The 25,091-nt window shown below is 35.6% G+C and overlaps 1 protein-coding gene across 9 annotated transcripts in view; it reads right to left on the bottom strand.

The window, feature by feature from the left end:
* Nucleotides 1–25,091, bottom strand: part of LOC124217926 (histone-lysine N-methyltransferase 2C) — a 77,146-nt gene that overhangs the window by 41,689 nt on the left and 10,366 nt on the right. For 5 of the 9 annotated variants that reach the window (XM_046624103.2, XM_046624105.2, XM_046624107.2 and 2 more), the window contains exons 9-18: nt 21,020–22,760; nt 19,821–19,982; nt 18,659–18,773; nt 18,078–18,298; nt 17,263–17,387; nt 6,477–7,208; nt 2,818–2,953; nt 2,511–2,614; nt 1,230–1,905; nt 933–1,112 (exon numbers count right to left, since the gene is read on the bottom strand). In XM_046624103.2, the coding sequence (XP_046480059.1) occupies nt 933–1,112; nt 1,230–1,905; nt 2,511–2,614; nt 2,818–2,953; nt 6,477–7,208; nt 17,263–17,387; nt 18,078–18,298; nt 18,659–18,773; nt 19,821–19,982; nt 21,020–22,760 (4,192 nt within the window). Of the gene's footprint in view, nt 1–932; nt 1,113–1,229; nt 1,906–2,510; nt 2,615–2,817; nt 2,954–6,476; nt 7,209–17,262; nt 17,388–18,077; nt 18,299–18,658; nt 18,774–19,820; nt 19,983–21,019; nt 22,761–23,790; nt 23,890–25,091 lie in introns of those variants that run through there. The other 4 variants (XM_069135660.1, XM_046624109.2, XM_046624110.2 and 1 more) reach the window with 4 other exon arrangements.

Genomic DNA, 25,091 nt, shown 5'->3' with positions numbered 1-25,091 from the left:
ATTGTCTTCTGTGTCTTATAATTAACCCAGACTACTTTGACATTTTTAAAAATGCTCTTGCAATTTAAAAAATATCTTAGGTGTATAAAATAAATAATCGTCATTGCAGATTTAATACACAAATCAATATTGTTACATGAAGGACACACTTCACTCCAATACCGCGAACTATTAAGCGCAGGAAACCGCAAAAGATGCTTGAGATCTAGAAAAAGTAGGCGGCATAGAAGGATTCAGCAGACATTGATGTCACTTATTGTCTGGCCTATGAATCGCACAATGAAGGTTACTGAAAATATTGCCGTTGTTCACTGTCACCCAACACAAATTTGTAAGTTACCATATGGCTTTAGTAAAACTAGTCCCAAATATCAATCAATTTCTGACTCTAAAGGTAGATAATTATTTGATTTGTATTACTTTCGAACATTTCTGTAAAAACAATTACACAAAGAGGTCAAGTACAAAAGTTTTGAAATGACATCCAGAAACTTTAGAAACCTCAGCTTATATTCTAAAAAATACACTACATCGACATAAAATCAGGTGTAAGTATTTAGCAAGGCTTTTTGTTTAGCACTAGATTTTTTTGTTGCAACAAATCATTTCATAACAATGAAGATGGTTCTGGCTTAGCTAGCTTATAACCCGAACTTCAACTATTTTTCGTGGAGCATAAGATTGTGTAACCCTCAAACCAATTCTGATTTGAAACCGTATTTCGCAGAAAAATTAATTTTCATTGAGCAAAACCATGTGAATGTATCTTTAATATTCATAGATGTTCTGATTCACATTGAAATTGTAACAGCAATAGCATTTGTCACTAGTATTTTGAAACAGTATCTGATGTACCAGACTCTTTCCGCTGTGATTCATTTCCTCCTATCTATATAGAATATTGATAAATATTGATTATTTAATGCCCTTACCAATGGGATTACGTATGATGACATTTGGCTGGATAGGCATTCGTGGTCTGACAATACCGGGAGGAAGAGGATGCCTGAAAGTACCTTCTCCAGTATTTCCCGAAGCTTGTGAATGTTGAGGACCTTGAGGATGAGTTCCGTCAAATTGCGGCTGAGGATTTTCACTTACACCTTGTCCATCTAAACAGAGATTTATGAAGATGTTGAAATGCAAGTACTTACCAAGGACTATTTGCTGACATTGAACATTAATGCAGGTAAGCTATAATTGAGAAATCAGTCTTGAACAAGAATTACCTTGATTCCACGAAGTGGCGAGAGGTTCCAATTTTTTATTAAATTGTTGCCGTTGGAGCAAGTCGCGTAATTGACGATTAACTTCTGGTTGCTGATTGAAGACCTCGGGTGATTGAGGTTCCTGCCTCGATTCCCCCCTGGGTGGGGTATAACTGGGAGCTGGAGACGGAGTGGGTGCTTGGCTGCTATAAGGATCAGGAGTTCGAGATGGGGCATAAACATGTGGTGAGGAACGAGGTGTGGGAGCATTAAACACAGGACGAGGTGTACCAGGTGGTTGAGGAAAAGAATCGTTCCGAGGTGAGGTTGCATACGAAGTTGTGGTGGGAAATTGTGGTCTCGATGTTTGAGGAGTTTGATTGTACGATTCTGAAGGTTCAAAGCGTTGGAAATGATCCTGTGATTGCGAAGCTGCAGGAGATTGTGGAAAATCATGGGGAGATTGAGGTTGCGGTGAAAATGGAGAAGGAGGCTGTGCAAAAGTACTAGGCATGCCAGGCCGCACAACAGAGCTGACCGGACGGGTGACTGGAGTAGAGTGTTGATTTGGTAGGCGTGTAATACCTTGGAGCGGACTCTGGGGAGCTACACCCTTTGTAATTTTCATCGGAGGGGTTGAAAACGTTGCACGAGATCCAGGAGATGACGACGCTATTGGACCCATATGATTTCCATCCTTTGCATGAAAATTTCATATAAAATAATCGTTTCACAAAACGTAACAACAGTTGTCATGAGATATGGTAACTTGGCTTGTACAGTACGAGGTATATACTTTTAGCCCAGCAGTCAGCGTAAACCTCCTATACAAGTCGATGATATTATAAAATTATATAGGTATAACTAATCTACAACTGTTGACTTGCTTTGCGTTCAATGATAAAAGGTACCCAAATATAATATATAAATAGCTTAAAGCCACGTACTGAGTTGAGCATTTTTGCACGCACAAACGGTTTGCCCACACGAACATTCGTGCGTGTGAACTTTTTGCGTTCTAGAAATTTTCTGTTTGTGTGCGTAAAATTATGCTTAGATCATTTGTGATAACCGCAGTGAGCCAGTAAATATCAAGCTGTCGTCAAAGACGCATCCTAACTGAGCGCTGTTCCGTACGAAAATCCTTCAATGGACTGATGAGTGATAGATCGTGTTCGCGCGTGCTGACCATCTGCGAGTACGCACAAACACGCGGTACTCACTGGAGCATTCAGGCGCAAAAATGCTCAAGTCAGTACGGAGCTATACGGAATTTAATTCATGGAATTTAGTTGCAATTACCTGAGCTGTGGAGACTTGTAATTGGGTTGTTAATCCTGGGGTGTTTTCGGTGCTCATTTGAGGTGTGCCATCTTCATTAATCTGTCTGTGTACCCTTGCCATGGCTGCAATGAAATGATGAAACAAATATTAAGTTTTATATAAGCACACTATAATAAAAAGGAAAAAAATCAGGAGCTGTACAATTTACCTGAGCACTAGCTAAAAATATAATTTTTTACGTCATCGTCTTATTCTTATACATTTTTCATAGAATGACAACAATCATTGTTTGCCAAATAATCAAATTTTTAAACATTGTGTTTACCATGTACGCGCTGCTCGTGAATAACTTGCTGCTGTATTTGTGCTTGCTGTTGGCGCATTGCTTGCAGATGTTTCCATTGACGCTCTTGCTCTGCCTCCCGACTAGACCGATCTCTGTTTGAAAGTCTATCTTGTTCCTGTTGAAAAAAAGTCATTAGCATCTCTGCTTTATGCCATATGATCATTAACCAGCATCTGTTTGTTCGCAAGAAAAGGAAGACTCAACACTATATTTGTATGGTGGTATGTGAAATCCTTCAACTTATTAAGATAAGATTGATGAACTAAAATATTTTGGCAATGTAATGGTATGCAAGTAGGCTGTAATGATCATATAGCAAATCCTAAAATCAAGTAACTCCAATTATAAACGAATGCGAGCTTTAAATACATCCAGATAAAAGAAAATTGCAAATTTTAAGTTTTCCCGAAATGAGAATATGTTAATAAATCACTATATTGTGAATATACCGGAGACAACAACCAGCCACCATTTAAAAATAATTTTACACAAGACACAATTTACATTCAACTCTTCGTAAATCATGAAAAAAGAAATCAATGAATTAAACTATCTACTATATTTTTATTTATGCTACGACAATGTACGTGTAAAGATTTTTTTTATAGTACTTTATGACTGATGCTTATTTGATTTTGTCACATTGTGATGTAACTGCAAAAGTATCGTCCAGTATGTAATAACTATAGCTTGGAGAAGGAATACATCAAAGCTTTATATGCAGTGATATGGACATATCTATGCAACAATATGAGGCTGAGCAGAGTAGAATTTCCATTTTGAAATTGCACTCTGTCTAACCCCATAAATGTACCAGCATTTGATATGACTGGTTTGATCGCAAACTGATTAATTTTTTTATCTAGTTTACAGGATAACAAATGAATGGAATGAGAAGGCATTTTCAACAGCATTATTACTCTGCTTACGTATATGCTCGATTGTTAATTTAAAAAAAAATATATATAAGTTCAATTTTTACACAATAATTGTCGCCAGCGCATAAACGAATTTGTTCAATTGATGTGTTAATTAGACACTGTATACAATTACGTATACGAAAGCATTGTACTAACAAATAGTCACAATAAATATAAAAAAAATGTCCACATCAACATCAACATTCAACAGTAACCAAAAACTAATCCGAATATGAGCAGTGTTTGTAATGCCTGCCGACTTATAAGAATACGATGCAAAGCCAAGGATAACCACAGAATTCTTTGAAAAAGCAGAAGTAGTTAGTTTTCAGGAAGTGGAAATATTCGTGGAACAGGTGATTGTTTTGATCCAGACAGATTTATAGAGTTTATAAAGGAAGTTGTGTTCATGTAACCTGAAAAAAATCTGTACCAAACTTCTTCAACATGCCTTTATAGAAGAACTTGGTCAAGCTGTTTTCAATGAAATTGAAGGAAGAAAAAAGCTTAATAAATGACGGGACAATAGAATGAGGTTTCAAAGGCAATATTGAGCTACCTCAGAACTACCCAGCAATAATAATAGTTCATCTGTGGATAACTACATCAAGTAAGAGGAAAAAATATGGAATAAATATATTGAGTCCATCATTTACTTATTATAATTTTCACTACAATTTGAATATCCACCAAGTTTTCAAATTCTAGAACTCAATGGTCATGAGAATTAACTGGATTAATTCTAAAACTGTAGGCAACTCGAGTATTGCATTTTTGTTTTACCCTTGTTCTGACGAAAAAATACAACCCTAAGCACGTTACACGAAAAAATATCTTTTCAAATTCGAAAAAATCACCTAAACGACATATCACGAAAAAAAGATTTCCTATGCAACAAATGTAAACGATCGTTTCAATATTACCACCTAAGGAGCTGACTACATTAATGTTTTGTAGTCCTGAAATTTCCGCTTTTCTTCAACACAGTGAGATTAAATTTTTTTTTTTGAAAAAATTGATCATAAATTCTCTAAACAGTGAGTCTTATACAGGACAAGTTTTCTCCGGGTTCGAATTATAATATTCTTATCGACTGTTATAGATAGGGAATCGGCTCTTCCTTCATTCTGGTCTGGAGAAAACATGCCTAGTATATTATTATTCAAAACCTGGTGGTGGGACCGGTTTTATACTGTGGTACATCACAGGCAATTCTAATTTCAGTCACAGATAGTAAATTCATAGCTAATAAAACTGCGTTCTCTAGGATAGGATATCTCAAGAGTAAAATGATCATACCAAATAATGAAAAAAATGAAAGAAACAATTAATTCAGACAGGATCATGATAAGAGTATGTTCCATGAGTAATAAGTTCTGTGTATATATATGGTAGTGTTATTATAACAGCCTCATGCCACTGCTGCGTTCTTCACGAAAAAGTGATATAGCTACACTAATTTAAAAATATTTGACTCTGTAAGATATTGTCACATGATTCGATATGAATGCGCCAATCAGTGAATGGTCTGAGATCCCTGTGCAAAATGCAACTTTTCATATAGTCAACTGCCTGTGAAGACGATGTAATGTACAGGACTCGATACTTGCGGGATAATATAGAATATCAACAATAGCAATAGCACCAACAAAGAAATAAGCAAATGAATGACAGTCACATTTCCGAATAATGTTCAAATTTGGGGTGGTTTGCTGATAAGACTTGGTGGCTTTCGTTCAGATATTATGACCTACATGACTATGATTTATTTATTTGTTTTTTATTTTTATTTTTTACTGCCAGTTACTGTCACGTTTTCTTCTTTCCCTTTATCTACCCTGATCAATTTATGACAGACAGTTTATGGAATGTGTGAAGCGATGGTTATTCAGAAATTAATAATTTAAGGAATTCAGGTTACCAAAAATTCTGTAACTGATTTGTTACTATTAGTAAATGCAGAAGTGCGTTCAGAATCGATACTCAATGACACTCAAGCGTCATCATTATCTGAGGTAGTGCTCTATAGTGAATAAAGAGATACATATGCCTGGAAATAATATCGATAAAATACAGTATATCAGATATACTGAGAGTGAGTATACTCTCGTGTACGCGGGAAAAAAAGGGTGAACATACTCTGTATCACATTGCATCATGTATACTTGCATCGCAGATATATGATACAATGGGTCATTGTAAGTAGTATTGAACTGAACGAACAAGTGCGGTTTGCAGGAAATGATTCAACGAAGAAGTTCATTCTCTGATTGGTGCACTTTTACCAATGTTCATATATAAAAACTACAGTGTATTATGTTTCTTTACGCTACCTTACTTGTAGTTAAAAAACCTTATGCAAGGTCAAATTCGAAGTAATGCTTAAAAATGAGAGTAGATATGTTAAAAAATTTGGAGGTATTTTCAAATATCATAATCATTCCATATCAATGCATGATCATAAAATATCTATAGAGAGAACGGACACTATGCATACAAGAATGAAATAAAAACGAGGAGAATTTGATAGCCATAATCAAAAGTATCGTTCTAAAGCCTTTGCACTGGCTACAAATGATAAAACTGAAATGAAATTTGCAAAAGAATAAGACAAATTTTTTTTTTTTTTAATGTGAAAATGGAAAAAAGAAAAATCACTAGACTTCGATTAAATACATGGCAAGGCAAGACACTGTAGGCACAGTATGGGTGGCTCACCATAGGCGGGGCCTGTACAGGTACAGTGTGAATAATTGCAGTGGGTGGCGGATCGTAGTGCTCCTGGCTGAGAGATGGGAGTGTGCGCATGATTTCAGACGGGGTCAGTACTCTAATCTGGTGATCTATTGAGGATAGCTGGCGTATAGAATTGGCAGCAGGGCACGCCGGAGGGATGTTCGGATTGTTAGTAGTGGTGTTAGTACTGATGGTAAGGTGAAGAGGTACGGAACGTTGCTGGGATGGTGATGTTTGATGCTGACCGTCACCGCCCCCGGAATTGCAGAAAGAAGCTGATGTGCAAGGTGTGACTGGTGACTGTGCTACTCTAGCCTGGCAACCGGCTACCTCTTGGTGTACCAGGCTGTTAATGGAATTCACAGAGCTGATAGAATTAGGTCTAGGCGTAGAAGGTGGTGTGGAATGTGTTGGGGAAGGGCTTGGGGATAGAGATGTTAGCTGCCTCGGCGGTCCCTGCACCGCACACACCTCCACTAGATGAACACTGCTAGATGTCGCCCCTGACACTCCCGTTGTTGAACCAGTTACCCCACTCTTCTCCTGTGATTTATCACCGATGACTGAGACCAAAAGTCCAATTTGCTTTTGGCTATTGGCCATAGTTACTACCGAAGAGACTTCAGTCGATGTTATAGCTGTGACAGGTTTGGTGGTGATGGTAGGTGCGCTTGTTGCAGTGACTGGGGTTGTGCTTGGTAAATCCTTGGGTATCTGTCGGTTCAAGGGGTGCCTCATTCACACATTTTTACAATTAACGTAGTTTTTTGTTTTTTCTCTATAATTAACAATACTGCTTGGTACACTTACACATTCATGTTATAATATGATTAACCCATGTAAAATATTCTCAACTCACAGGCAAAATTAAGGTCACTAATGCATGACCATTAACTAAGCATCGACTCTTCCAAATAAATGAGCATTGGTGCTCGAGACATATTATTGTAGAGGGAATATGTGTAGACGTGGCATATATAGATTATTATAGCATCATAGTAATTGATCGATAGCTCCATTACACAATAACAAACATAGCATAATACATCTACCAATAATAATTTATGTGGAGCTTTCCATGTCAGCTCAGCCATTCCTTAGCATCAATATCTTGGATTTATCTGAAACTCACCAACATTCTACTGTTTCAGAACGAAAACCTCAAACATATTCATAGACGCACTTTAGTCAGCGATGAGAAATATTAAGTAGTTATTATGAAGGCACCACAGACCAAAGTTAAAAATTTAAGCTCAATAAAGGTGCTTGCAGGGTTTGAAGCATGTCATATCCAAGTCAGGTTCTAATCTGTTGGATTGCTCACGGGTATTTTGTGCTTTACTTGAAGCAACTTTTTCGGGCCACTCTGTATATTATTAGAATTTTCACTCATGAAGAATGAGTCGTACACGAAGTGTATAAAACTGACTGCTGTGAAGTTTTTATTTCTGTGAGAGTTTACTTGGCGCTATTCGTATATCATTGTACCGAAAAGATACACTCATTTTTTGACGGCACATGAATGATAATCATTACGTAATAATTTGAATTTGTTTTATTTTTTTTTTTTTATCCTATATGCATTGAACTTTTATGACACCCAAAGAAAGGTCTTGTGGTGTCTACCTGTAATTTTGTTCATTTTTTGATGTATTATTTTCTATGGAAATTTAACTTACGTTTTTTTTCTGCGGGGGAAAAACGTTTATCAGAGGTGAAATTAACTTTGTAATTATTGGTTGGTTAATGGATATTTTTCAAGTTTAAGATTTTTGTGCTAAAAAAAAAAAAAAATCAAATCAGCCCAGATGTGGAAATTCATAATATTGTCTTCAAAAAAAAAAAAAAAAACTACTGATTACATTTTAATCAGACCAATTACAATTAGTTGAGTAGAAAAAAAACAGACCCTGGAAATGAGATGCAATTTTTTGGACAAACTGAATCTTTAGAAAATGCCAGTACCTACGTATGCAATAATTGTTGGCATCAGTTCACTGTTTTCTATCATTTTTTTTTCAATTCATTTTTACACATATATGTTTAAATAATCCGATACAAGAATCATTTGAATAACATTCAAGCAGTTTCTTCCATAGAATTGTCCCTTCTGGTCTAAATACAAACAATTTTTCCCACAATTTTAGAACTTATTAATATTACTATTGTGAGACTACTTTAGAATTATTCAAAGTTTACACTGACCGATGAATTCAACTTGATGTTTTAATTGATTTCTCACCACCAAAATTTAAATTACAAAAAAATAAAACAAAAATATATATGAAACTTGTAAAATACCCCTTTACTACTATCAATTTGAAGGATGATAATCATGTCAACAACTGAAAACATTTTTCCGCCTGCAAAAAAAAAACAACTTATTTCTCGAATTTCTACGAGAAATAGAGAAATTAACAAAATCGGAAAACAGAACTGACAACGATACCGTAAATCGAAAAAAGTGCGAACTACATAAATTACCATTGAGTGAACAAGAAGTGACAGAAATTGCTCTGGAGACCTCTCTGGTGAACAAAATAAGTCTAAAAACATTAGAATTGGATCAAAAATACCAAAGTTCAATTATTTTGAAAGTTCTAATTGTAAAACATTTTCACCAATTGTGAATCTCTTACGATCAGCTTTTGTTGTTAGAATTTGTAAATTCATTTCTATTACATAGTAGGAATATTGTTCTATTTGTGTTGACTATCTTTGGCGCAAATGACGTGGCTGGAAGTCTTTTTAAAATTTTTTCTCTTCTGTTTTCGCAACTTTTGAATTAAAAGATGGAGCTCATTCATCCTTAAAAATGAATGCCTTCTTCATCGTCACAGACGCGATATAAGCCGTAATCATTCTTGGTTTTTCGTGTTACTAAATATTCATCTATACATCTATGTGAGAGTTTTATTATAAATTGTCCACGGTATCACAAAAACCTGTATCAATTTTAATCGTATACTCTAAATATCGCACAGCGATTCGATCTTGAGCATACAAAATGTCAGAAAATCATAAAACTACCATTAGGGACAAAATAAAAGCATCGTTAACGCGGTATTTGGAAGCAAGGACCCAAGTTGACTTAAGTTTAAGCACGAAAAGTCGTGAACAAAATAAAACTACAGTTAGTAAGGTTAGTAATATCGGAGCGCAGCTTAGCAGAAATTTTAACTTTTCGTTAAAATTATGCGGCGTGAAATTTTCCGGATAAACGAAACTCATACAGGAACCAAGGGAATTGTTTAGCATAAAAAAACATACTACTTGCCATTGTTAAAAAGGCAGCATTTTTATGAGAAAATTTATGGAATGATTTGGGAATCAAACCCGGATCACGAACTGTTTCATTACCAAGGTTTTATACTGCTTTAAAGCACAACTAGGTGTTCTCTCGGATCACCACATTTGACCATTTTCATTGTACAGATTCTGTTTGTCTGTTTTACTATTACTTGATCTGTTTTAGCACGCATTAGCCTGATATATGCACATTACATCATGAAATAAAATTTCTTGATCGTTGTGAATCTAAATCAATTACTATGATAATGAATGGAGCAGATGATGTTAAAAACGAGCTATTTTTGCGATAAGATGATACCTTTACCAGAATATTCTGAGTAAAATTCATCACAATTTTTATCTTCATGTTCTCATATTGGAATTTTATCCAATAAAATAATGCAAAATAACGGCATTAATGTGACCTAGTACATGTGGTTGATATTGGGCCATATACCCGCCATTTGATACTATCCATACATTGTCAAGGGCGTGAAAAAATAAAAAATCCAACAGAACCAGATATCCTAAAAACCCAAAACTTTTAAAAGGTGAATTTATAAAGCTATGCAAAGCTCCTATATTAAATAGGAGCATCTTTGATACTTAATAATAATGTTAAGTTGTTTTTTTGATTTTCTTGATGACTCAATCCTGGTAACACCGTACCAAAAAAGATTTAGATATCGAAGTTTATCGAAAAAACGTCTACAAGTTATTCCTCACAGATACCCGAATACACCCATGCATATATTTAGATCGAAGTTGCCACAAAAACTTCAATTCAACAACAACTTCAATAACCCTTTTCCTTAGACAAGCGGTGACAAGGCAAGTGAAATGGCACGAATTCATCCATCGGATTTACTGAAATCTTCTGAAGTCAGCTATTTTCACTAAGGCCCATATCGATCATTCATAAAAAAAAACTAAACTAGAAGTCGCAAATTCGGGATGTTTAATTGAAACTGACAAAAAAAGATTCGTGAATTCTGAGAGATAATAATACTTGAAAAAAAAAGAAGGAAAAGAACATAAGAAAGAAACCGAAAGTTAGGAACTTTGTAAGTCTACATAATGTTAAAAGTTATGAAAAACGTAAGAAAAGGTAAAGGTCAAGGTAATTAACCCGTTCACTCTATATAGTTACATATGACACACTTCGCAAAACTTTAATTTGGGTTTGGTGCATCACAAGGTCGTAGGAAAAGAAGCTTGCAAAGTCTAACAGCCTGATATGATTCAGGATTGAGGGCATTAATGAATGAAGTACGTTTTGGGAGTTAAAAATATGACCGATGGCAAAAGCGAAAGTCAAGAATAGCAAAAATAAAAACAAGTGGTAAGTAATGGCTTTTATACTACTTAGATTATATGCTTAATTGTGCACTTATAATTACTGCAGTTTCCCTACTTGTTGATGTTTCTATAGACAAGAGAGACTTTGGTGAAATTTCGAATGTCAGTGTTTTCATCTGTAATTTCATACTAATATCAGTTTAATCAAAAATTTGTGAAAGGTTAACGGAAAGTTTCACGAAACACTCTCCTCCTCAAGATACAGGAAGTTGCAATTCATAAGCATTTGGTGTTGATTCAAAACACCTGAAGAATCCTGGAGAAATATTTGTTACATACTGGAAGTAAGTTTTTTGTATTTACTGACTTGCGCAATGCTTACAATTTTCCGCAGCCTAACCGTGCATTACTGACACTTGAAAATTTTATAGCAAGATTCTGGAAACACGTATCGCAAGCTCAGAGAAGACCGCTAGAGTTGCAGATATATTCACAAAAAGTTTTAGTATATCAAGCTCAATGTCCCTAGACCAAATGCTGGTGCTGAAGACTTTGCGATGGGATGCACCTAGAGTTTGCTAGAAATAGCCAATCAAATTATGAGTAGAATAGAAGCTTTTGCCCATGACCAATGTCTAGTGTACTATGCGAAAGCAGAAGTAGTTGAGACAAAAAAATAAATTCTGTGACCACTAAAATAAAATAATAGAAAAAAGAAAAAGAAAAACAATAATCTATAGTATCGAAGTATCTGGGACACCAAAAGTGTTTCGCAAAGTGTTCTGAAGCAAGGTGCAAGGTGTTCGCAGGAGAAGTGATTTTATAAAAATATACTCTGAAAATCGTACGTAGTATTGAAAAATTGGTGTAAGTACAGCCATTTGCAGAGGCTGACGCATGGGTAAGAATTAAAACATGCAGATCACGATGCAAAGTCAATACTTGATGATGTACTGAAGCGACAATCTTTTGATCAAATGGAGAGCATCAATATACTATATCGTTATGGGACATTATTGTTCAGGTGACCCCAGGCGAAAGAATGGTTTACAGAATGTATTCAAACGTAGGTAATCGATACCGCAATTGGACCGAAGTACGTGGTCAATTTTTTTTATTCCCCTAGCATAAATAATTATTAAACTCTCATCCGCTGTCAGAGGTGAAGTTTTCGACATGCCCACACATCACTGTTCCTTAATATCTACAAATCCTATCCTACTCTAGCTTATCAACTTTAATTTCAGCGTTTTCAAGTAATTTTTTCACGTGCTTTTCATTAGGGATAGGCATTTTATATTGAAGCCAAAATTTAGACGTGGTTTTGAAAATTAATCAATCGAAATCAAATTGCGATCAAAGGAAGGCTTCACTTTTTTTTGTGAGTACTCCAAAGGAAATTAGGAGCCAATTTGTAATTTATAGAAACAGAGAACAATGCGAATGGTGGTGTCACGTTCATGTGGCACGCTTTGTCCTGCCACTGTAGCGTGTCTACTGAGCTCATATCTCGGTTGGCTGTACAGCGCCCCAGGCAGCTAGACAGATTAGTCAAGAAAGTGAAAGATACCCTCTAATTCTACAAAGTTTCAGTGCTACACGAAGGCGTTTATAAAAGATGCGAGGGTAAAACGCAAGATTTAACCTCACTGCTACTACCACCGTCACCACCACCATCATAACCACTACAACCAACGTCGCCACCAACCATAATATGAAATGTGACAAGTTTAGCCAACCATAAATTATACAGCACCAATATTGAACTTACACCTGCCTCTTAACTACCCTACAAACAACAAAGCAGATGAATTATTGAACGAGAATATCTTATATTTTCACACACAGCACTAAGTTGCCTATTTAACGTGTGATCGCTACCAATCAACCCTGTCGTCACTAGATTTACCTGTGCAAGTTAGCTTTACTTTCTTGTTCTCTATGCGCTCTTGGCCATTTTTTGTTTTTACAAAGTAGATTGGATAAAACATTTCTAACTCATGTCCTGGCTTACACTTTGCATTATTGTGCTTAACGTTGCAATTAGGTAGGTTATTGTGTTTGACTTTGCTGCTTATATGATAGCCACCTCTGCCAAATCTCTGTATCTTAAACATTTGAATTATACATTACATGTATTCAAAATATGCTAGCATCATTCACCATCATTATTGTTTGTCAGCACGGTGCTACAAATAACTAGGAAGGGCAGTGCTGAGTGTAATGTGTAGTAGTACGGTGGTGAAGAGGACTAAAGAGACCTGGAAGAGTTATATTCAGTTTATCCGAACACGGAGGTGCGTAAAACACCAGGCCAAATTTTTTTTAAACTTTTTTTTGTTTTCTGCTTAGGTATCCTTGGGAAATTTAGTTTTTAGCCTCAAACGCACCTCGTGAAACCGGAACTCGGTAGTAAAATTTTAAAAGGTGACTCGTCTTGTCAAATATTTCTAAACACCTTAACTGAAATATGTAGAAAACTGTATAAGTTGGGAAGCTGTTTTTGGTTTCATTTTGTAAATAACCAAATTTTCTATAAATTATAATTAGTATATAAATACAAGGTGAACATTTAGGTGTACAATAGTATTAACCTTTTTTATAGAAATTTTGACTATCTACAAATTGAATCTAAAAATGGCTTCCCAACTTGTGTAGTTTTTGATATATTTCGGTTAGAGCGTTTGAAAAATTCAAACCTGATCAATCAGTTTTTAAATTTTTACTATCGAGTTCCGGTATCATGAAGCTTTGTTGGAGGCTAAAAACTAAGTTTGCAAAAGGTATGTTAGAAGAAAAACGAAAGGAAGTTAGAAAAAAAAATGGATTAGTAAAACACACTCTTCGTCTCCATAAACTACATTGATCTCTCAGTTGGCATTCCAAATTTTTGAAACGTTAGACTACCCTCACTTGAGATGTGGTTCACAAATAGAGAATCGATCAAGAATTAGAGTGATGTGTTTGTTATTGAGCTGAGTTACAGGGCTGAAAGTTAAAATTGTGGTTTCGTTGAAGTGCTTCAGTGGCTGTAAAAAAAACCTACCGACAACTAATGCAAGTAAACTGAACCAAAAATTGTAAGATGTCCCAGCAGGTCATTCGCGATTGTTTTCACAGTTGTTTCAAAACTTTAGGTACTTAAAACTTTGAAAAAATGGACCTAGAGCAGAATAGTCAAATATGTTTCGTTCTAGTAGACTACAACGAACATAGATACAATGATTGAACGAGATAAAAATATTCAAGATCAAAGACTATTACGACTTGACATGGAAATGCTCATGTAAGTAACACAACTCTTTTATTATTACTCTTTCCATACTACGGCTTCTTCCAAATCAATTGTCTATTTCTACAGAGATAATTTAAGATTCCATATCTACCTAGTATCACAATTAAATCTTTTTGGCAATTTAAATTTTTGAATACGTAACGCGTAAACTGAATTTTAGGCCATGTTAAGCTTGGTAGCGTGTTGTATGGAAAATTGAGATATTTTAGTGGGAAAAAAATGATTTAAAAAATTTAGATCTGCGCGCAATTTTTCGAATTCGTCAATTGATTTCCTTAGTGTTCGCAACGTTTCCTTATAAAAAAAATAGGTTCCGCAAATTTTCTATGTGCCAGGCGTCCCAATTTCAAGATACACAAAACATAGACTAGCCAGATGTTGCTGTTTAGTTGTTATTATTTAATTATTGTAACTGGTTCATCTAAATTAATATGTTCCAATTACTATTACTTGATTACTAGCGTTTCCGTTCAGTTATTGTCATTACTTTGTCTCGATTGTCAGATTTCATTTGTTGTCATATTAAAATTAAAATAAAAATTAAGTTATGAAAATGTTTCATAAGGCATTTATACTTAAATCTTCGCTATTGATGTTTTCCTTTGGTGGAAATATTTCAATATGTAGAAACGTGAACTGATTGATAGTCACGACCTGATTTTCACAAAACGAACAATCAATAAATTCCGATCACGGAATCGCAGGAAATCTGCTGCGCGCAAAAGGTCTTGTCCAGAATTTGTTTGCCTTTCCATATGAAATGTTCTTTGGTGAGAATTTTAAAATTGTTTTATTCAGAGAGGACGATCATTCATAAATGAAAATTTGTAAAAGGTTGCGCAGGAATAATAAAATAATATTTAACTGCAAAGAATATGAACCTCTCTCTCTCGTTGCCTAGAAATCTCGAAAGGCACTGGGAGACATGGATCCCCTAAACCGATAAGCCATACGGCCGCGGGCGTTCTTTAGAATAGCCCTGGGTGTGCGTTAGATCCCTCGCGGAAGTTGCTTCCGAGATTTGTCGGATCATTCACTCGTGCACAGGTAAACCGCGTGTTAACCTGGGACCGATTTTAGCGTCGCGAGCATGGGAACGAGAGAGAGGGACGGAGAGAAACAGAGAATTAAAATTAGTACAATCAGAGGAGGGTTTCTTCTCTCTGAGATTCGAAATAAAATTCGGAGTCGTGATGACGAATGAAATGAAGATATTTGTTCCATCCTGCGGAATCTTGATTCAAAAATACTACATTGTGGGTTATTTACCGTAGCACTAAATAATATATAAGTAATAAATAACAAATAAATAAGTACAGATTTAATTTATACTGAAATCAAGATTCTCGGAATGTCGAGCATTATCGGTTGCGTGCGCACCCCTCCCCGCGCTGCGCTTGACGATGGAAGGGGGGGTTTTCTAATTGTATAAACGATCGCGCTGGAGCGAGAGCTGCCAGTCGACAGAGAACTTCGGTACTGATCGTGAGTACGTTGACAGATACCTGTCAATTAAATACGGCTGGATGATCGCATTCCTAATTTTAAACAGCTCAGTTTAATTTGTTAGATCCTCGAGTGCAGGAGACCAGGGCAAATTGTCAAATGAAAAAAATGTTGAACTGGTTAATGATACTGTGGAAGTGATGAATACACATGAGAAGACCATTTGAACAATCAAGTAAAGTGTTCCAGAATGAATTACTGCTAAATAAATAACAGTGAATTATAATAAAGTGAAAACGAAAGGTCGTGTATCAAACTCTGGGAAAATTCGTGAAAAATTTTTATTGTGAACTTTTTCGAAATTCGAACTGCCACCACTTCGTAATTCGAAAACAAGAGATATTAAAGCAAACGTGTCATATCTTCAGAAAATATCTGAGCGGGAATAGTAGCAATTCAAAAAGTATTGTGACACGTCACTACCTAATACATAATTGATGGATTATTCAATTTTTATCCAAATCGGTGGAGTCATCTTTCTGTAATTTAAGATGTACGAAATGATTTTTCGTAGAATCAAAAACTCGCCTTTCGATAACTGATAGTGATAGATGCTTGGAAAGTTTCATGGATCATCCTCATTCAACTCTAATGCTAGAAAACCGTTGTATGAGTTATGGAACATGTTTCCAATTCGAAGAATTTTTTTCTTTTTTTCGAAGTGACGTTTTTCATGAAGAGTAACACAATAGACACTATGCTTTACGAGCATACCTAAAAAGCAGGTGTGGTAAATTCATAACTTGATACCTCGTTGGCGAACCGTTTATGAGTGAATGTGGTGGACGGTTTTTGGAGCTTCAACATATCTTTACAATATGAATCAATTTCACAAAAATCGATGATCATGAGGCCAAAAAGTAGTCTGGTTGACGTGGAATGCTTCACATACACATAAATACAGGACCCTGCTAAGAAACCCGCAAAACAAAATCTGAGTTGAAAAATCACCTTAATCATGTTGTCAACATTGTGTGAAATAGGTAAGCAGTCACTAAAAACAGGTGGTACCAAATTGTTTTCGTTATGTATCCCGAACAATTTTTATGCATTTCTATTATTTCCCACTGTTAACAAATTTCATAAACATAATAAGAAAAATCCTACTTGTCAATGAAGAGTGTTCAGTTTTGGTAGCAGGGTGTGAAGTTCTAATAATATTTCGCTATATAATTAGCTCACGAAAAATACGAGATATTAATTACATTAAATATTACTAAATGGAGCAAACATAGCACAATAGACTAGCTGTTAGTCTCACTTTTATGTTAGCACGAGACACGCTGATAAATGGACACAACTTATTGGAGTAAGATTTCAAGAAATTTTACCGTTTGTTTCATATTATTTGGTATTCATTTAGTGTAATTTTCATACCTGTTGTGTTTTCTTCATGCGAATTGCAGCTCGATTATCTCGAGCCTGATTCAAGTAGGGAGCTTTTTGATCATTAGTCAAAGCTCGCCATCGTTTCAGTATCTGCTTGCAACGCTCGGACCAAGCTGTAACATGGAATAGTCATCAAATTATTACAAATAATGTTTCATAAGAATCTGGAACCCTATTTGAATTTGATACTTGAGACACAAAAGAAGTTTACAATTCGCTTACATACAAATAGTAAAATTTAGAAGCTAATCGCATTAATGAGAATCACAGAAACTAATGGAAAGCATCTGGATCGAACTAAAATCTGCTGACTGCTTATCCATAGATGCGTATTTTTCAAGCGGAATTAAACAAGCCTATTAGTTTGTTAGTAAGTCATTTTATGTCTTAAGCGTTGATGATTATTTCAATTAATTTGCGGGTGACTTCTGTAATTATAGTATACACTGTAACAATTCTTCAAAGCTTTGGTATAGTAATGTTTTGAAGAATGTTCTCACCACGTTAATTCACTCCAGAAAATACGAACATGGTACTTTCATTAATAGTACGCTGATAGTAGTAATTAACAATACTTAAGGCAGGGCCTCCTAAACTTCTTACTCTTGGAGCTTCCATATGGAAATAAAATCAGCGCTTGAAACATTAGTGGTCAAAATACAGTGATCCAACAAGAGGGACGAGAACAGTGACATAAATTTGACATCAATAACGTACAATTATCCATAAGTTTTTGTAATTAAAGTCGTAAACTCGCAACGGAATTCAAGTTTTAATGATTTTGGACCGGCTGTAGATTTTACCTGGATATTCGGTTTTCCATTCAGGGTGATTCATATTTGCATATAGAACTGCCGATATAGTTGCACTACTTCCAAGAGCTTCATCAGCTTCCATTTTAAGGTTGCTGCGTTGATTGTACGTTATAGCAGTGCTACTTCCAGTAGCAGCCACTGTGCCTTCTTCTTCTGGATTCAACCATGGACTAGGCGGTTCCGAAAATGCGGGACTGAATTGCGGACTACTGTCAAATTGTTTAGAGATAAGATATGAGAATACTGTAAAGCGTGGTGAAATCAGGCCATTTTGTCGTTTAACCGCCACTATTATTTCAAAACTTGCTGCTTCAAGACCCAATGCAATAAGAAAAAACTTTAATAATGATTAAGTTTATTTACTGTTCACTAGTTGTAGGACTGTTATTGATAATTAAATCAGTTCTGAAATTCCAGAGGGTGGTAAGAGATACACTAATCATGTTGAATCTGCATAAAATTATAGTAGGCAAACGAAATTCATTGAATTTAGAAGAAATGAACTTAAAGATTATCAAAACAGTGTAATGTGAGAATAGGAGTGTAGTAAAGTAGTAATAAATCCTCACTTGCTGTACTCCGAATGGTATGGAGATGGCGGTGGAAAACTCATTGGTGAATTCAAATTGGACTGCCCAACTGAAGGTAATGTACCAGGCACCTGTGGCCTATTCAAACTCAAGCCTGTAATGACATATTGGTAAACTTTTGTGTAAATAGATGTTAACATTGAAAATAGTTATCTAGTAAATGGAGGAATATTAGTCAACCATTACAAATTGAAAAATACCATTCGTTAAATAGATATGATTTATAGCGAAAAAAAACCATATCCGTTATTCGAACGCAGCGTAATCCCGCCTGTACTTGATAAAACAATGCCTGAGTTTTGCATAGTATGCACTTTTACTTGTACAGATATGAATGCTTAAACATTTGCATCAGTAACTCCAATTCACGGTTCATTTACTTGAAGTTTCAATCGTGGTCCTCATTTTATTTGTTTATTACGAAATGATTTGTGGGTGTAGTAGGAAATAATAAATCACCTAAATTTATTTTGTTACATTTTTCTGAAAAATCCCCTATGAGCAGATGGCTGTCAAAAATCTTCAAAAAACGTCTTAACTGTAAAAGTTGGAAAAAGTACCAAAAATGATGGATTTTCATTTTCAGCAGGGCTTTCTTAGGTACATCGCACTTTTGAATAACTCAATTTTGCATAAGGTGTGATTGAGCATAAGTTACCTAAACCCAATTTTACACGCTGTCAGGGACACCTTCCTTGTTTCTCAAATCAAACTTTTTTTTACAAGTGCACTCGCCTTGGCGACTCACGCTGCAAACTTCCCACTCATTGGAATTCATTCACTTCCTGCACTTGTAACAAAGTAAAATATTTTACACACTTTGGTTCAATAACATTTACTCCAAGTGTCTAAACGACTAGCGGAAGATCGTTTGGCACCATGGATCTTGTGCAAAAATGATTGAAATGTAACGAAGTATTTTTGGTGTTTATACTAAATTTTACAGTTGAGGCGTTTATTCACGATTTTCGACAGTCATTGCTGGTAGGTATTACAATTAATTTAGTTGCTATTGAAGTCCAACTACATCCAAAAGTTAGAGAAAAACAAATAATATGAGTGCAGTACCTGGTCAAGTTGATATAGAATACCCCACATATTATACTTAAATTTCCAAGTAACATTTATAAATATTACTTACCTGGATGCAGTGAAGGTGATACTAATGGAGTTGAAGAAGAAGGCGGATGCGAAGCTTGCGTTTGTGTCGGAAAAACAGATGATTCTTGAGACTCTTGTGATTCATCCGTTAGTACTCCTTTAAATATTTCTTCAACGTCTCTGCTGTCCATATTTGGCAGACCTTAAATTTTAAATACCATACTGTATTGGCGAACAAGATTGTTTTCAAATTTGTGTGTACTCGTAATTTCACAGGATATGTATGAGTAGATGTCTGAACAAGTGGAAAGATTTTGAGAATTTATAGCTCAAAAACCGATTATTGAACTTGAATAGGATTTGTTTTATTCAAAAACATGTAGATTAAGATTTATTTATATATTTTTCTTTGTTTGAATGAAGAATTTTTAATTTCGCTCAGGCAATATGATTGGCGCTGCCCTTGATATATCAAAAACAGCTCAACCGAATTACCTCAAATTTGAAGATAGTATTCTCAGATAGTCTTTCTTTTTTGCCACGAATCCACTTTTTTTTGTTAATTAAATTGTCAGTTTTCAATTGATAGTCATTTTATTAATAAGACAGAAGAAAAATTTGGATCACGGCGCAGAGGATAAACTATTTAAGAGTAACATCTGCAGATTTGAAGTAAATTGGTCTAGCTATCGTTTTTGTGATATTGTGGGCAATGAAAATTGTTGCAGAATCAATCAGATAACGTTATTGTCAATAACAATGCTTCCTATCAATTGATTTAAATGAACAAAATATGTGAATGAAGCTCAATCTATATACTTTTGAAAAAAAATTAATCCAAATCACATTGCATAATTCATAGTTGAGATATAAATTCCAAAAATTCATTCACTTTTTCAGCTTTCTACTTATTCATGTATACCCCGGTAACACATTTGTTGAGCTACACTGGACATCGGTTAACTACATGCCGATAAACCGCACGTTTGAACTTTCTCCCCACCATATGTACTCCCGAATTCCCACTCACACCCCCTTCCCTTGTAATACTTTTTTACTTTCCTACTACTAATCAACATTCTGTCTCAGTGCGCTACTAGCTTCTGATGGGTATGACAGTGTGTGGGCTACAGTTAACTGCACAATCTTCACTCTTATCCTAAGGTGCAAAGTCAACCGAATCCAGAGTATTTAATTTTTAATATAAGATATCATATTGTGACATGCTCAATGTCTTACCAGTGTCCCTGACCATTGATTCCAAGTTGAAGTGCGGGCTGAGTATGTCAGTGAGTTCATCTTTATTTGGTCCAGGCGTATCTTGTAAGTCCTCCAGTGCCTCGCTAGCTTTGGCCAAGTCTTCATCTGGTTCATTCATTATAGTATTTACAAGTTCACTGTCAAGTAGATCTCCTGAAATAGGGAGGATATCACCGAGAGCTTCACCATCGCTACCTTCATCTTCCAATGCTTCTTCTCGTTTGATGGATTGCCCATGGAGAAATTTTTCGTCCTCTTTTTCCTGCTTAGTCTTGACTTGCTCAATTGCTTTTAGTTCATCCTGCGAGAGTTGAATGGTATCAGCATTGCTTGCAACATTACGTTCTGTATCAGAGTCACTGCTACTTTCGATATCTTTGTCTTTAATGGTATCCAAGAGATCTTTTCCAAAAAAAGCTTCCTGCATGTAAAGTGGAAAACACTCCGAAAGTTTTGGCTTCGGTTTTCTGCGCTGTGGTTTTTTACGTGGCTTATCCTCAGCAATTCCTAGTAATCCGTCAGACGTTTTCTCTCCATCTCCTTCTTCCTCCTTATCCTTACGAGTTCCACGTAATCTTACAACAAATCCACCGATCCCGAGTTTTTGTAAATTTCGCTGCCGTTTCCGCCTCAAAACTGTGACACCATTCTCTGTGGTATAAATGCTAAAACCTTCTGGTGGCGGTTGGTCACCACGCGGTGTCCATACCATACCCTCCTTGAGAACCTCAATCGGCTCCTCTTTTACGTCTATTAAATCTAACTTCCCGTTATCTTCAAGGGAATTGTCAAGACTGCCACCAGCTACTACAGATTCAATAGTAGCCATTATACCAGCTTCTTTATCTAAAAGCGGTAAGATCTTCCTCCTCTTCTTTCTTGTTTGTTGTTGCTCAACAGTTAATGATTTGATGTGATGCATACCAGCTTCTGACAGATAAACACCGTCTACTAAATATTGCTGAGGAGACGGTTTGTGCAATTCAGGACTTCGAGCTACCGGTGGAGGTGACCGAGGATATTTATGTGGAAGGGGTTTTGGTAAATTGCATAAGATGTGAGGTGGGGGAACATCTCTGGGACGACAGAGTACGCAATTGTAACCTTCTTCGGCACATTTTTCAGCATCAACCTCCGTCTTGATAGAATCGCATGCACAATGAAGCCACCTTTCACATTGGACGCATTGAATTATCAGCTCCCCTTCATTGTATGGTTCTTGACAAGATGCACATGCTGTATGTGAGGCACAAGGCCCACACTGTGTGAAACTTTTTTGCCAATCGCTGTTGAATCCAGGATCATTCGATCCACATGTCTGGCATTGTGCACACCATTTGCACTTCCATGTCCCGTCCGGCACATAGTCAAGTGGTGGATCCATACAGTATATATGATAGCTGATATCACAATCGTCACAAAGTATCAACCGGGCTTCATCATTTCTTTCCCCACAGCCTTCGCACACTGTACAGTCAAGACATCGCCACCCTTTTTGCAGAATGATTTTAGTCACCTTTACATTAACACAATATGGATGATAGCACTGACCACATTGTGCGCAAGCGATTAGACAACCCTCCTGATCTGTTCCGATTGCTCCACACATTACACAAATGTCTTGGGTAAGAACAAATTTGTCTTTTGCCGAGCACAAAACCAATCTATTCTCAACACCTGGCTCTTCTTCTAATTTTGAGTACGAATCAGATATTGGTCGCTGAAAAAAAAAAGATAATTTATCAATACAAAAATACCGAATTGGCAGATCAGTGTTGACAAAGTTAATAATTAGGGCTATTAAGTGCATGTGTATACACTTATATTATATTTGTAAGTGGCGACACCTGTAAAATAGGTATCAGAGGGCAGAAGTTTGAAGATAGAAATGTAAATGTTCACAGAAGTCACTATTTTGTTCAACAATTATATTATCAATTACAAATATACACACGAGTCTCTTGTTTGATCCTAAAATTATAGCATGGTAGCAGACCGTAGTTCTGGATTAAAGTGGTTTAAAAGTGATGGAAAGTGAGAAAAAAGGGTGAGAATGTTCTCGCATACGCAGAAGCATTCAAGAACAATCGCGTTATCTCTGTTGTATACATCGAATTCACGAAAATGTCCAGCAAAGTGTTCATACTTGTGATCAGTGGAGAAAATTACGCGATGTGCGAAAAACGCCTTATAATATACTTAAAGATGAAAACAATGTGATCTAGTGATAACAAGAAGAACTGTAACAGACTCAACTGATTGGGAAGATAATTACTTGAAAGTGATGAACTACATATACAGTGCGATCTCGAATAAACAATGAGAGTTCATGAGTAACAAAGAAACAGCATACATTAAACAAAAATTTGACGAGCTATACTTAAATGAATCAACGGCGTTGCAAATCGTTTTTAGAAACAGACTGGAAAGAATACAACTCAAAGACTGTAGTGATTCCGTAACATTTTTTTGTGATTTTGAAAAACCCGAAAACGCATTCAAAAATGCCGGTGCTACAGTGTCAGAGAAGGAGAAGTTAAACTACATGCTGAATACATTGCCTGAATCATACAGCCATATTGGAGACTTGGTAGGTGCGCTGGAGGAAGAAAACTAATGGTGGAATATGTGAAAAGCAAAATACAGATGATGAAAGTGAAAGACAAGTAAAACCGCAAGCACGCGATCAAATGAGTTTTTAACAGAGTATAGACAAAACTTCAAAAAACAAAATCAAAAATGTTTCGCACGTGAAAAAGCTTGATATTTCGAGAAAGATTTGCTGCAGGTGACGGAAAGCTGTGGTAACTTGTGGAAGCATGGTAAACGGTCATCAATACATGGCTGAAGAGGCAGCTGGGAAACGTACAACAGAGGAACACATAACAGAGGTCGAAGCTGTCAAGGTTGTCAAGCAGAAGAATATTGAGATACAAGCAGTTGTCAATATTATGATTCAAATAAATCGAGCCTGAGGGCGTGGATTATAATTATAGAATGTAATGCGGTAAATAGTCAGACAAATACTAATGACGGTACTAAAATAAACTGGGTAGTAGATAGCGGATGTACGCATCATATTGTTAATCGTGATAAATTTTATAGTAATTATATTGAATTAAATAAACCTACAGATATATTTCTTGGTAATGGCAGAGTGCTAAAAGCAATAAAAAGTTGGCACTGTTATCAGTTATTTTCAAGCTTTCGATAAAAAAAAGTAGAAATTGAAATGATAAATTTATTCTTTGTAAAAGATATGAAATCAAATTTAATTAATCAAACAAAAGTTCAAAATTATAGTACTGTTGTTGCTAGAAGCAAATTAATAAAAATCTATAATACAAGCAGCAGATTCACGGCAGTAGATTAGTAAGAAGGGGGCTTAACTAGAATGAATACATGAAATGTAAGACGTGTATAGAAAAGAAAATGAGTAATATTCCATTTGAAAGTAATAGAAATCGAACCAGGGATTTTTTGGAAATAATTCATACGGATGTATGTGGACCTTTTGCGACAACTGGTTTAAAAAGGTGAAAAATGCTTCGTTTCTTTTATCGACGACTACGGTAGTCACGAACGTTTATTCAATTAAAGCTAAATCTGATGTTTTTGAGTGCTAAGTAGGATTTGTAAAGCTTTGTACAGTCTGTAAGAAAGTCCCAGAGCTTGGTACTAATGTCTTGATGAGTTTTTGAAAAATTTTAGATTTAAGAGAAGCAACTATGATTACTGTTTATATGTACTGCTTGACGGAAAGAAGACTGTTTATATTTTGATATTTGTTGATAATTTATTGATTCGCTGTAAGAACATAACAAAAACTCCACATATAAAAAAGTCTATTATCGAATCTATGATCTAGGTAAAATAAGCGATTATCCCGGAATTACCATTAAATTTATTTGGTTGAAACAAAAGACTTACAACTGACGTACACGAGTGTGAAAATTCAGAAATTATTGATTGCTACGTAGATGCAGACTAGGCAGGAGACATGACAAATGTGACATAAATGTGAACTACTTGCTTTGTAATCCATTTTACT

Source organism: Neodiprion pinetum, chromosome 4, assembly GCF_021155775.2.
Source record: "Neodiprion pinetum isolate iyNeoPine1 chromosome 4, iyNeoPine1.2, whole genome shotgun sequence".
NCBI lineage: Eukaryota > Metazoa > Arthropoda > Insecta > Hymenoptera > Diprionidae > Neodiprion > Neodiprion pinetum.
Note: the sequence above shows the minus strand (reverse complement) of the source record. Positions and strands in the feature narration are given on the sequence as shown.